At 46.9% G+C, this 13,101-nt stretch overlaps 1 protein-coding gene across 7 annotated transcripts in view; it reads left to right on the top strand.

Moving 5' to 3' along the window:
- Positions 1-13,101, top strand: part of Isoc2b (isochorismatase domain containing 2b) — a 20,793-nt gene continuing 7,692 nt past the window's right edge. For 6 of the 7 annotated variants that reach the window (XR_015629072.1, XR_015629074.1, XR_015629048.1 and 3 more), the window contains exons 1-2: positions 1-125; positions 12,855-12,995. Coding sequence is in view for 3 of the 7 variants with exons in the window: in XM_087568150.1 (XP_087424276.1) it covers positions 12,858-12,995 (138 nt within the window). In the remaining 4 variants the exon portion in view is untranslated. The remainder of the gene's footprint in view (positions 126-12,854; positions 12,996-13,101) is intronic. The other variant, NM_001008367.1, reaches the window with a different exon arrangement.

The raw sequence follows: 13,101 nt of genomic DNA on the forward strand, positions 1-13,101 counted from the left end.
GGACTACGTGTCCGCAAAGGGCAAAAAGGAGACCCAGTAAAGAGTCCGGAGTCCGTGGGGATCCAGCGGAGAAAGGTCACGGGACTTCTTGAAAAGGGGCCCGGACTCGAACCTGGGACCTTAGAGTAAGTCCCATTCGCTACTTTTGCGTGCTGTTTGCAAACCCACCATCCCGCAGTTCAAACAGGGAAACGGAAGCCCGGCAGGGCGTCCAGGGGTTGGGGTGGCATTCCGGTTGGTCTCAGGATAGACCCAAGGGGACCTCTCTAGATCCAACTTTTGCATCAGCCCGGCGAGTGAACTAACCCTGGAGGGAAAAAAAGGCCCAGAGAGGAAGTGAAACTCACATAGGGTCACACAGCCTGGAATTCCTGGTTCCAGGATTAGGTTCTTGATCCCTGCTTCTCTCGCAATGATTTGCTCCTCTGTATCCCTCTCCCCAAAGCATCCTGAATCCTCTTCCAACTGTGTCTCTAGTCCATCTCGATCAGATCTGGAGAACTGAGCCTGAGTATCATGAATGCCAGGCAAATCAAGTGCCCTCTACCACTCAACTACAGCCCCCCTTTCTGTTTTTAAACATACATGCCACAGGTGGTGTAGAGTACTTCCTTCGCTCTGTGCCTCCTAGAAATGGGTTCCCAAGCTAAGAGTCCAGCCATTGGGATATAAGCCTTAAAAACACGAGGGAGATAGAGAAAGGGGGCCGATTGACATGGCTCAGCGGTCAAGAACTCTTAGTTTCTCTTTCAGAGGACCTGGGTTTGGTACCCAGCACCCAGATGGTGGTTTACAGTCATCTTTAACTCTAATTCCAAGGGGTCTGACTCCCTCTTCCAGCCTCCACAGACACTGCGTGATACGTGTGGCCATGCAGTCTCAGGTCAAACACTCATAAGAGAAGCACAGCCACGGCTGGAGAGATGGCTCAGGGGTTAAGAGTACTGGCTCCTCTTCCAGAAGTCCTGAGTTCAATTCTCCACCACATGGTGGCTCAGGACCATCTGCAATGGGATCTGATTCCCTCTTCTGGCATGTAGACAGAGCCTCATATACGGAAGAGATAAGTAAATCTTTTTTAAAAATAAAGATAAGGGGTTGGGGATTTGGCTCAGTAGTAGAGCACTTGCCTAGCAAGCGCAAGGCCCTGGGTTCGGTCCCCAGCTTCGAAAAAAAGAAAAAAAAATAAACACATTGGTGATCTTTGAAATCAGGAGGGAGATGACTCCCTCACTTGTCTCTGACCTCCACATGTGCACCATGGCATGGATACTAAATACATAAACTAAATAAGTAAAATTTGAAAGAAAAAAATAAGTTTACATTTGCTGTTCAGGGAGTGCTGATGGGTTTTTTTCCAAACCACACTTTCGCTTTCTGTTTTCCTTGCTGCACTTTTCGTCTGTGTTGGAGACCTCCCTTGCGGTTGCTTTTGTCTACAAAGAATCCATAGTGAGAACTTGGCCTGCTGCAGGTTTTGTAATCCCAGCTACTCCCTCCAAAAGCCTCAGCAGGAGAATTGCCAAACTGATTTTCAGGTCCCCTTGGACAGTTTAGCAAGATTCTGTCTCAAAGTAAACAGTGTTGAATCTGATCCCCAGTACTGCATGAATAACTTGTGTGTTTATAAATTCTTGTACTAGGTGTGGGGGCTGGAGGATGAGAAGTTCTAGGTTATCCCAAACCACAGAGTGGAAACTTAAAAAAAAAAAAAAAAGAAAGAAAGAAAAAGGAAGAAATGTATATAATCACCGCTGAGTGACTCCATGCCTATAATCGTAGGACTTAAACAGCTAAGACAGGAGGGTTGACGTGAGTCCCTGGCCAGCCTTGACTCCATGAGAAGCTATCTGCTATACATAAAGGTTGAGAGAGGCTATGGTGCCAGGGGTCATTATGCATTAGTCTCTAGTGTGTAAGGCATCATGGGTCACCAGGTGGCCAGGCCGCAAATGTCGGTAGTCTGTCTACATTTGGGGATGTCCATATTGGGAATGTGTGGCCCTTTCGTCACTAGAGCCCTGTCAAAGAGTCTCGTGATTAATAATAACCTGGTCCCTGTCAGATGAATACTTAGGGACAGATTTCTGGATCAGAGGGTTTGTATGTCTGTCATTTGGAGGATGGTGACCATGCAGTTCAGTGTCTAACACTTGTCAGGCTATGAGACATTCTGAGCCTCCGGTTTGGACCCTCTGGAGCTCCCCGCTGCCTTGGTCTTTGTGATCCTCTGTGTGTCTCTCCAGCTCATCCATCCCTTGAAAATGTCTTTGGTACGTGGGTGTCCCTTGTGCTCAGAACCAAAAGAGAGCCCTGGGAAAGAGAAGGAATCCTCTAGGCACCAGGTAAATTGCTCAATGGGCAAAGTATTTGCCACTCAAGTCTGAGGAGTCAAGTCTGGGTCCTCAGCGCCCACGTAAAGCTAGACACGTACCATGTAACTGTAATCCCAGTGGTCATAGTGGGACATGAGAAGTAGAAATGGGGACTCCAGAGAAGTTTCCTGGCCAGCTAGCTTGGCTTGTAAAGCATCAGAAAACAGGAAACTTTATCTCAGTGTGGAAGGTTACTGCCAACACCTGAGTCCAGGCTCAGATCTCCACATGTGCTTGCATGTATATGCACCCACTCACCCATACACACACCCATACACACACACACACACACACACACACACACACACACACACACACACACACACACACCACCGGGGTCGGGGGAGGAACACAGACACTCACTGGCCCTCCAGGAAATGCAGAGCAGGGGCCTTGAGGTGGGACGTGACTGGGCAGGGCTTGTATCTCAGTTTTCAGATCTGGGAGAAGACACTGGGTCAAAGGGGAGTGGCTGTCAGTTTTGAACCTTATCCCCACAGTCTCTTTTTTGCTAGCTGTTTACTTTATCGCAAAACTTGTATTTCTTCTTCACTGGAAAATCTGTTACACATTATGCAATCTTAAATTTCTTGTTGGTTAGCTTTTTTGAGGCAAGGTCACTATGCAGTCCTGCCCGGCCTCCAACTCTTGGCACACCACCCAGATAAGCCTCCAAAGTGCTGGGATTGTAAGCATACTCACCGTGCCCAACACATTTCTCCTAATTTTAGCGCTAGCTCGGTCGCTTGCTTTCTTTCTTTTGAGACAGTGTTTGTGTAAAAGTATCCCTGGCTGTCCTGGAACTGGCTTTATAGATCAGGCTGGCCTCAAACTCACAGAGATTCTCCTGCCTCTGCCTCCAAATTACTGGGATTAAGGCGTACCAGAACTCCCTGCTTCAGGTTTTTGAAAGAGGGAAGCTGGGTCCAGCACCCGCATGGTGGCTAATAGCTCTCTGTAAATCCAGCTCCAGGTAATTTGACACCCTCTTCTGGCCTCTCTCATCATGGCATTCTTGTGTCTCGAAGACACACATGCAGGTGTAACACCAGTACACATAAAGTAACAAAATAAATCTTAAAAATCAAAATCAGGGGTTGGGGATTTAGCTCAGTGGTAGGGCGCTTGCCTAGCAAGCACAAGGCCCTGGGTTCGGTCCCCACCTCTGAAAAAAAAGAAAAAAAAAATCAAAATCAAAGAATGTGCGGGGTGTGATGGTACACACGGTCGGTGTTTTGGGTTAAGCAGGACCATGAAGAAGGAGGAAATGTGGGATGAATTCAGGCTTCAGCCTCAGGGGGACCAGCCTCTCAAGGACCAAACCCTGAGCCACTTGGCAGAACCTCTTCAATGTTACACAAAGGACACCTTTAGCGAGTCAGTTTCTGCATGCCAAAACCTCTTACTGATCTAGGTACTGTCTGAAGGAACCATTACCTAAACTATTCCCAGCCATAAGAGACTTCCTGGTTTGCCAGGGAGGTCACTGGACTAAGTTGTGCAAAGGCTCTGAGAATCCTTCAGAAGAGTAACCCCTAACTTTCCAGATAACAACCTCTGACTGTTTACAAAAGGCTACTTCAAAGCCCAGGAGCCGTCACCCTGGAAATACAGAGATGCGGTGGCCCTGCTAACACCCACGGCACACCTTTAATCTGAGCACTCTGGGGGGCAGAGGCAGGTGGATCTTTGAGTTTGAGGCCAGACTAGTCTACAGAGGGAGGTCCAGGACCAGCGGCTAAACACAGCAAAGCAAACAAACAACAAAAAATTCTGTCTCAAAAACAAACAAACAAAAAAACAAACAAACAAAAAAACACAACTAGGGCTGGAGACATGGCTCAGTGGTTAAGAACACTGACTGCTCTTCCAGAGGTCCTGAGTCCAATTCCCAGCAACCACATGGTGGCTCATGACCATCTGTAATGGGATCTGATGCCCTCTTCTGGTGTGTCTGAAGACAGTGTACTTACATATAATTAATATAAATAAATGAATGCATACAAAACTAGTTAATCATAATATAACTAGCATCATAGGATGACTGAAGTGTAGCCCTGAGCCTTTCTCAGGATGAGCTTCTAAGCACAAAACCCAGGTTGGCAAGAACAGTTAGTCAGAAGCAGAACTACATAAACTAAAAGTAAAGGTTATTATGTTTAGAGACTTTCCCAGAGCTATGGTCTTCAATGGAGCAGGCCTTTGTTGTGGTTTTGGCTGGTGGGGTTTTCTGTGTGCTGAGTTTCACAGCCTGAATAGTACTTACATCATGGAGTCAGTTGTGCTGAGGTGTGGGGCCCTGTTACATTTCCCACTGGTCTTAGTGAGTGAGTCAAATCATGGACTCAACTTGTTTTAGTTTAAGATGCAAGGCCTCACTGCTGATGCAGTCAGAATGAGAACTAAAGGTCCGGCCTTTAGTTGACAGCAGGGTGGTTAACCAGGGAACCAAGAGAACAGAGACCAACCATGGCCAAAAAAAAAAAAAAAAAAAAAAAAAATTCTTTTAATTACTCCCAATCAATTAGCCTGGAAACAACAGGTTTCTTCTAAAGCCTTATATAGAAGTTTGTTGTTGTTTTATTTTGTGTTTATCATGAGAAGTCTAAGCCTTTCCAATTTTGTTGTACCATTTTTATAAGGGAATTTAACTTGTTTTAATTCAGAAACTGAAACTTTTAATATCTCCAAGTCTTGATCAGCCTATGTACTTAGTTTGAAAAACATTGTAAGGGGTTGGGGATTTAGCTCAGTGGTAGAGCGCTTGCCTAGCAAGCGCATGGTCCTGGGTTCGGTCCCCAGCTCCAAAAAAAAGAAAAGAAAAAAAAAAAAAGAAAAACATTGTAAGAGGCATATTTGGTCAAACCATTAGTACATGCCCACCCAGCAGTCTCAGAGGCCCAGTAATACTGTTGCTATCCATATGAATTAGTCCATAAGGCACAATAGCAGACATCAGATGTGCGTAGGTTAAAGGTTCAGTATATTAGACAAGTTTTAACCTTTATAAGTCCTCTGACATTAATTTAGGCATGCTTAGAAATGTAAACTCTGCATTCCTATCTTAAAAAATAACCCTCCACATCTTTCTCCAGTACAACAAGACATTTAAAGTGGACATCAGTGCACAAAGGCCAAGATGAATACGAGTTGCTGGTCTGTGTTCACATTAGCTAATACTTGCCTATATCTCCCTTTCTTAGTTTCTAGGTCCAGGCCTGAGGACCATAACCCCCATTCATACTAAACACAAGTTTCAGAAGGAGGTAGAGGGAGGGGATGGAAGGAACTAGGGCCCTACAAAACCTTAACCTCAGTCTGGAGACAGTCCATTTAGGGACAGCATCCGCAGCTTCTATGTCTCGACCTGGGTGTGGTGGATCGGTGCCTTAATGCCAGCTACCTTCATTGCCTCCCCATGGAGTGGAGAGATCACCTCCATGATACTTTGCAGGTTCGTTTCAGTGCCCCTTTGGCTATTCACTTGACCCAGATGGTCCATCCACCACTGGACTCCCCAACCCGGGGAAACTGGTGGTGGACAGAGATCAGCTGGGTCTCAGATAGTTCAGTTAACAGCCTGTATGGAGGACATAGTGACTTAAGAAAGCAATGGTTCGAGAGTTCTGCCAACTGCTGGTCTCTGAGCCTGGGAAGCAGTGGGGGAGGTCTTCCAAACATGACGTCTCCCAATATGGGGTACAGTGGGCCCAAAGCAAAGCGAAGCAAAGGAAGGAGATCTGTCCATCCTCCTCTGATCTCTAGTGAGAGTTTTGTTAAGTTTTTATTCTTTTTTTTTCTTATCTGTCATCTGTCCATCCATCCATCCACCTACCTATCTGCCCAGAACTCTGAGGTCTAAATGCACAATGAAGGTTTCAATCTATGTCTAAAGCTTTGGATTTGGTGAGAGATTTGGGCTATGAAACCCAGGTCATTGTCAGACCCTATTGCAAAGGGGAGGCCAAATCTGGAAGGGCATTTTAGCTCCTACTTGAGCAGGTTTCAGTCAGGTGGGGAAGGCTTCTATCTAGGCAGGAAAGATATCCTCCCCCAGCAGGATGGATCTTGGCAAAGTCAGTTCTCCCAGAGTCTGCCAAGGTGTTGGTCTCTCATTTGGACCCCTTCCTTGGTAAGAGCTCTCTGTTTTGGATTCATTTGAGCACAAACCTGGCGTCTGTCTGAGACATCCACCCTAGGCTATCCAGTCTAGTTATATACCCTGGTCTGAGCAGCTCAGAAGTGTTTGTGGATCCCAGGTGAGTAGCCTGGTGAAGATTAGTTCCTAACAGTCCTTCTGGTTGTTTCTGAATGAGCTTTTTCTCTGGTGTCCTCTATCAGCCTGTGGGTTTGAGCTGTCCATTTCTTCTTTACTGTGGAGTATAAGGCAGTACCAGGTCATTGCATCAGAATATCAACAGACCCCATTGGTCTGAGGCCTTTGTCAGACACCCAGGTGAGCAGCCTAGCAGTGGAAGGCAGCAATTTATAGGAGAAGCCAAACAGGCTAGAGGAAGGCCAGGTGTTTTTGTTCTGTTTTTTAGTATCCTCCCCTCCTACCTCCCAGTGGTGAGAAGCCCTCTTGTGCTATTGATCACGCTGTGGCATGCCCAGTATAGTAGAAAAGCACACTAACTGACGATCCACGTATATGGTGGTGGGTTTTTCTTGTTTTCCTATCTGAGAGCCTGGGTTAGTTCAATCAGCTCTGCTCTCTGCCTGGCATGGGCCCACATCACTTCAGTTAAAGTAACTCCTGCAGCTCTCACGAACCTGGTTTTTATCTTTCATCTCCTGATGGTCATGGACGAGCACCTGCATACAGGGTAGCCAAATCGATGACTCTGGGTTCCTCAAACCGGACTTGAGGATGGGCCAGGAGTGGGGCCTGGTACTGGGTCACAGTCATTAGACAACTAGCATTCTGGTGCTCCCAGGAGGAGACCCACAAACTGCCCTGGGTGCTGTGAATATAACATTTTAATCCAGAGTTAACCTGTTTGCTTTCTTTTATTAAGCAAGTAATGGCTGCCACAGCTCTGCTTATTTAAACTTGTATGTCACGGGGCATTTTCATGGCCCCAAAGTTTGAGTTAAAATCGCTTTTGTCTTTTATTTCATCTCAGTCAGGATTAGGGACTTAGTCCCCACCCCTCTGTGTGCTGGTGTATAAAGGGCTTGCTATTTCCACAAACTCTGGTAGCCAGAGTTACCAATACCCAGCTGCATCTAGAAACTCTTGAACCTGTCTCTCAGTCTTTGGAGTTAGGATCCAAAGGATGGTTGCAATCCTACTGTGAGACCAGCTCCTTTTGCCTCCCCTCAGCTGGTAGCCAAGATAAACAACCTCTGAAGTATAAAGTTGGACATTCTGTAGCCCAAGATATGTGACTCTGGTGCAGTCCCTCGGTGGCCCTTTCATATTCTATTTTTCTGGGAAACCCGTGGATGTAGTATCTTTAAGTTCTGGGGCAACCTGGTCCAGGAATATTGCCTGTTGTAACCTCCCACTGGGCCTGTCTATTGGAAAGAAAAATGGGTTGAGTCACCTCTGCCAGTGGGAGACTGAAGAAACACAGGTTTCTGGTCAAAGAGTATACAGCTGTTTCTTTGGAGGAGTCAGACTCAAAGAGAATCAAAGGTCCCAGGTTTCATCACAGGCAGGAGAGAAGTGTGCCAGGGTGACACATCAGAGAGAGGCTGTGACAGGACCCCAGGGTGCGATATGAACTGCACCTTCCCCTTTTGTTTCTAAGGTCATTGGGTATTGTTTTATCATGAAGGACGGAGCTGGACCAGTTGAACAATTAATTATAAGAGCTTGGGGTTGGACCAGTCTTGTCCATACCCCTGGGAGTCTTTGTTGCCAGCCTGAGAGATTTTCCAACTGTACCTTTTGTTTGGAGGCAGAACTTTCAGCAAGGAGCCATCCTTCTGACAGATGGTAAGAACTAAAATTTTGCTGGGTATCTGTAAATGTAATTGTGTCTCATCATCAGAGAAGGTGACAGTGGTGCTCAGTTTATGCAGAAGGTCTCATCCAAATCAGTTCTCTGTTGTTAAACACCTTTGAGGTACCTGCAGAAACTGAGATCTGCAGATATATATTACTTTTATAACCTTTTTTTAGTATCTGAGGCTAACTGGATGACGAAAGAAATTTTTTTAAAGACAGCTGTCTTTAACCTTTCTAAAAAGTACTTAGTGAAAATTGCTTAAAGTCTCCTTGGACCAAAGGGAAAATCTATTCTGTCCCAGCTGTGTTATCCAGCAGCAAGCCCCCAGCCCAGGGCAGTATTTTTATTTTGTTCAGAGAAAGGTGAGTTATACATTGTGAAAAAGAAATTTTCCTTCAGGCTCAGCCCAGGGGAACTTTCCACCTTCCCTGAGGCTGCTTAGAGCAGGCACAGAGTGGAAGGAATGGTAATCTGGGGGAAACTATTTCCCCCTCCCTGCTTAGATGTGGGGAGAGGGGCAGCTGGATGAGAGGCCTGGCCTCTCCCTGACTAAACACAGGGAGGACCTTGACTGTTAGCAGGAGCCAAGCAACAGGTCAGGCAAGCGCTCCTGCTCCTGGAGTGAGACCGGAAGAGGATTTTTTTTTCCTCCTCCTCCTCCTCCTCCTCCTCCTCCTTCCTCTTTTTCCTCCTCCTTCCTCCTTCTTTCTTCTTCCTCCTCCTCTTCCTCCTCCTCCTCCCCCTCCTCCTCCTCTTCCTCCTCTTCCTCCTCCTCCTCCTCCTCCTCCTCCTCCTCCTCCTCCTCCTCCTCTTCTTCTTCTTCTTCTTCTTCTTCTTCTTCTTCTTCTTCTTCTTCTTCTTCTTCTTCTCCTCCTCCTCCTTCTTTTTCTTCCTCTTCCTCCTCCTCCTTCTTCCTCCTCCCTCCTCCTCCTTCCTCTGCCTCTTCCTCCTCCTCCTCCTTCTTTTGGTGGGGAGAGTGTCTCTGGGTGACCTGGCCAAGACAAAAGGATTTTGGTCCCCAAAAGGAAGGAGCACAGGCCTTAAATAGGGTAGAGGGAGGGTCTCATGCCAGAGGAAGCCACAGGTCAATACAGGGAAATAAAACAGATTGAAACACATAGAAAGACACAGAGAGAGAGCGAGACATACAGTAAAAACAACCAGGAGTGGCCACCATACAGTCACACAGCTTGAACAGACGGAGAGATCCATGCTGTCTCACACGGTTCCCAGACACTGGATCAGCAGCTGCATCTGACCTTTCCTGTGTGTCCAAACAGAAGTGTCTTAATCAGATTTACCTCAGGAGGTGACGGAGCAGGAGAATTTCTAATTTGTTTCCTTTTGGGGTGGAGGTATAAGACCCCTCTGAAGTGTTAGGCAGTGATTGATCAGAGTAAGTACTGGGGGCCTGGAACATCTCAGGTTGTGCACCCCCAGGGGCTCCTGACCACCACACTCTTATTTGGCAGTGAGTTTTGGCTACACCACTTTGTGCTCCCGGTGGATCACACATACCCACCCACCCAGGAGCTATCTTTGGATCCGAGAATGAAAGATACATACATGTAAATCATATTATAATATATAATTTCATCATAATTTATATATCATATGTAAAATGTGCATTCTATTATTCATTTATTCATATAATATAATTTATATATTATGTGTTATACATTTTAATATAGATATAAAATACAATATATTATTATGCAATGTGTATTATATATAGTATAATTATAATTTATATAAATTTACCCACTGGGGCTGGGGATTTAGCTCAGTGGTAGAGCACTTGCCTAGCAAGCGCAAGGCCCTGGGTTCGGTCCCCAGCTCCGAAAAAAAGAAAAAAAAGAAAAAAAGAAATTTACCCACTTAGGCTGGAGAAATGTCTCATTTAGTAAAATTCTAAAAATGTAGGTAAGAGGACCTGAGTTCCATGCTCAGTACCTGCATAGAAAGTCAGGGCTGAGTCTGTGACCATGCAACCTTACCACTGGGAAGGAGAAGGCAGGAGGGTCCCTAGGGCTCACTCTCCTGCCAGTCTAGCTGAATGTGGGAAGCCCGTTTTCCAAGGATAGACCCTGTCCCATAATACAGAGACAATGGCTTCTGAGCAATGACAACCATTTTTGACCTCTGTCTTACACACATGTATCAGGAAGCAGGGGGTGGAGAAGGAGATTACCTTTTAAAAAGTTAGTTTTGGAGGACTGATGAGATGGCTCAGTGGTTAAGAGCACTGGTTGCCCCTCGAGAGGACCTGGGTTCAATTTCCAGCACCCACATGGTTGCTTGCAACTGACTGCAACTCCATTTCCAAGGGATTTGATTCCCTTCTTCTGACCTCCATGGGCACACATGTGGACAAAACACACACATATAAAATAATCATAAAAAATGAAATAATGACCAGGCAGTGGTGGCACACACCTTTAATCCCAGCACTCGGGAGGCAGAGGCAGGTGGATCTCTGAGTTTGAGGCCAGCCTGATCTATAGAACAAATTCTAGGACAGCCAGGGCTACACAGAGAAACCCTGTCTCAAAACAACAACAATAACAAAACTTGGTTTCTGCAAGGAGAGTCTCATGTAGCCAAGGCTGGCCTTGAACTCAGCTGTGTTGCAGTAGGTGACCTTGGCACCTCCTGATCTGGGCTGGCTAGAATTCCACATCTGTGCCACCTCGGTGTTTTATGTGGTGCTGAGGCAGGCTCTCTACCAACTGAGCCACATTCCCAGTCCTCAGCTACTTCAGAATAAAGGTGACCTATAGCATGTCAGTGATGTGTGTATCCACCACTGTTAAGCTAGGTCCCAAACATTTTTATTCCCCCAAGTGGAAACCATTAACAGCCATGTAAATTCTCCCTTCTCCATCCCCTGGCCATTTGCATTCCTGGTATTGACTCTTCTGTACATATCTTGTTTTGTTTTATTGGTTTTGTTATTGTCATTATTTCTGGCTCTGTGTGTGTGTGTGTGTGTGTGTGTGTGTGTGTGTGTGTGCATGTGTGTGCGCACACGCGAGCGCTTTTTGTCTGAATGCCTGTGCACCACATGAATGTCTGGTGCCCAAGGAATTCAGAAAGGACATAGGATCCCCTGGAACTAGGGTGACAGACAGTTACAAGTCACCACGTGGGTTCTGAGAATCAAACCCTGGTCCTCTGCAAGAACAGCAAGTGCCCTTAACCGCTGGGCCATCCCACCAGCCCCATGTGTACTTATTTTATAAGTGGGGAGAAGGAGGGAGAGAGATGTGTGTCACATATGGAGGTCAGAGTTCACAACCTGTGGGAGTTGGTTCTCCCCTTTACTGAGTCCAGTCAGCCTCGATTCTTAGGCTTGCTGGCAGGCACTTTTACCCACTGAGACATCTGGCCAGATCTGTTTTAGCTTCTTGAGACTCGGCAGCCCAGGCTGATCTGGAACTCATGTAGCTCACGCCACCCTCGGAATCAGCAATTCTTGTTGTCCTGGGCTCTAGGATGACCGTGCAAGCCACCACACTTGGTGTATTCTGGTTGTCTGATGTGAATAGATCATGCACATGCATTGGTCTCTTTAACTAAATGGAACATTTCGAGGCTTCTACGATGTAGTACCTGTTGGGCTTTTGTTACTTTCTGTATCTAATGAATAGCCATCCTATGGGGACCACCCTTTGTTTTCAAGACCCAGAAAGAAGTTCAGCAACAGTGTTTTATACATGGGTAAGCCCAGGCTAGGGGCAAGTGTTGGCCAAGCTGGGTGTTAAAGGATCTCACCTGGCATGGTGGCACATGCTTGCGACCCCCGAACTCAGGAGGCTGAGGCGAGAAGATTGTAAGTTTCTGTGTAAGCCCAACCTGGGGTACATAGAAAATCCCTGTGGCACTTTTTCTTACAGTTTTTGGTCGTGATCCTAGCCTTTTACTGCTGAGCCATCTCTCCAGCCCCTTCCGTCCAGCCCCACCCCCAACCATGGCATTTTTTTGTCTCAGAGTCCAAGATCTGTGTGTCCCTGAGCAGGTCACCTTAGTGTTTAGACTCAGTTTCCCCAGGGGGCCGAGGCCTGAGTGGGCTCTATTAGGGACAGGTAGAAAGAGGTCACAGATTTACCGCCAGCAGTGTACAGACTTGGGGGAGGACAAAGGGGGAACAGTTTGAGGGGCTGACACGGGGGGAAAAATGGACACGTCAGAGAACGCTTTGGGGGAAAAGTAGCCTCACCTATGTGTGAGCTGTGCAGGAGGGAGGGAGGGGGAAGGAGAGGGAGGGAAGAAAAGAGGAGGAGGAGGGAGACGGAAGGGGACAAAAAGGAAGAGGAGGAGGGGGAGAAGGGGAGAGGAGAAGAAGGAAGGGAAGGAGGGAGGGAGATAGAAGGAGGAATTCCTGGCCAATAACTATGGGTGAAAAGGCCCAGAGGTATGAGAAGGAATACGCACAGGCCACAGAGCCAAGTGCACAGGCCATCGATGAGGGGTACTTTTCCCCCTACCTAACCCCTTCTACTGTCCCTCTGTCCACCCCCAGACAATGGCAGCAGCCAGGGCTAGCCTTGGCCGGATCTTTCCAGAGTCCTCCATCCTGTTCCTATGTGACATGCAGGAGAAACTTCGAGACAGAGTCCTCTACTTCCCTCAGATCGTATCAATGGCCGCTCGGATGCTTAAGGTATGAGACAGCCTTGCCTTCCCGAGCCCAAGGAGTGCAGATTGAAACCTTCCTCCCCTAAACACAGGATTCCAGGCCCATTCTCACCCCTCAGACTCAGGAATCT

The sequence above is a fragment of the Rattus norvegicus genome, chromosome 1, assembly GCF_021556685.1.
Source record: "Rattus norvegicus strain SHRSP/BbbUtx chromosome 1, alternate assembly SHRSP_T2T, whole genome shotgun sequence".
NCBI lineage: Eukaryota > Metazoa > Chordata > Mammalia > Rodentia > Muridae > Rattus > Rattus norvegicus.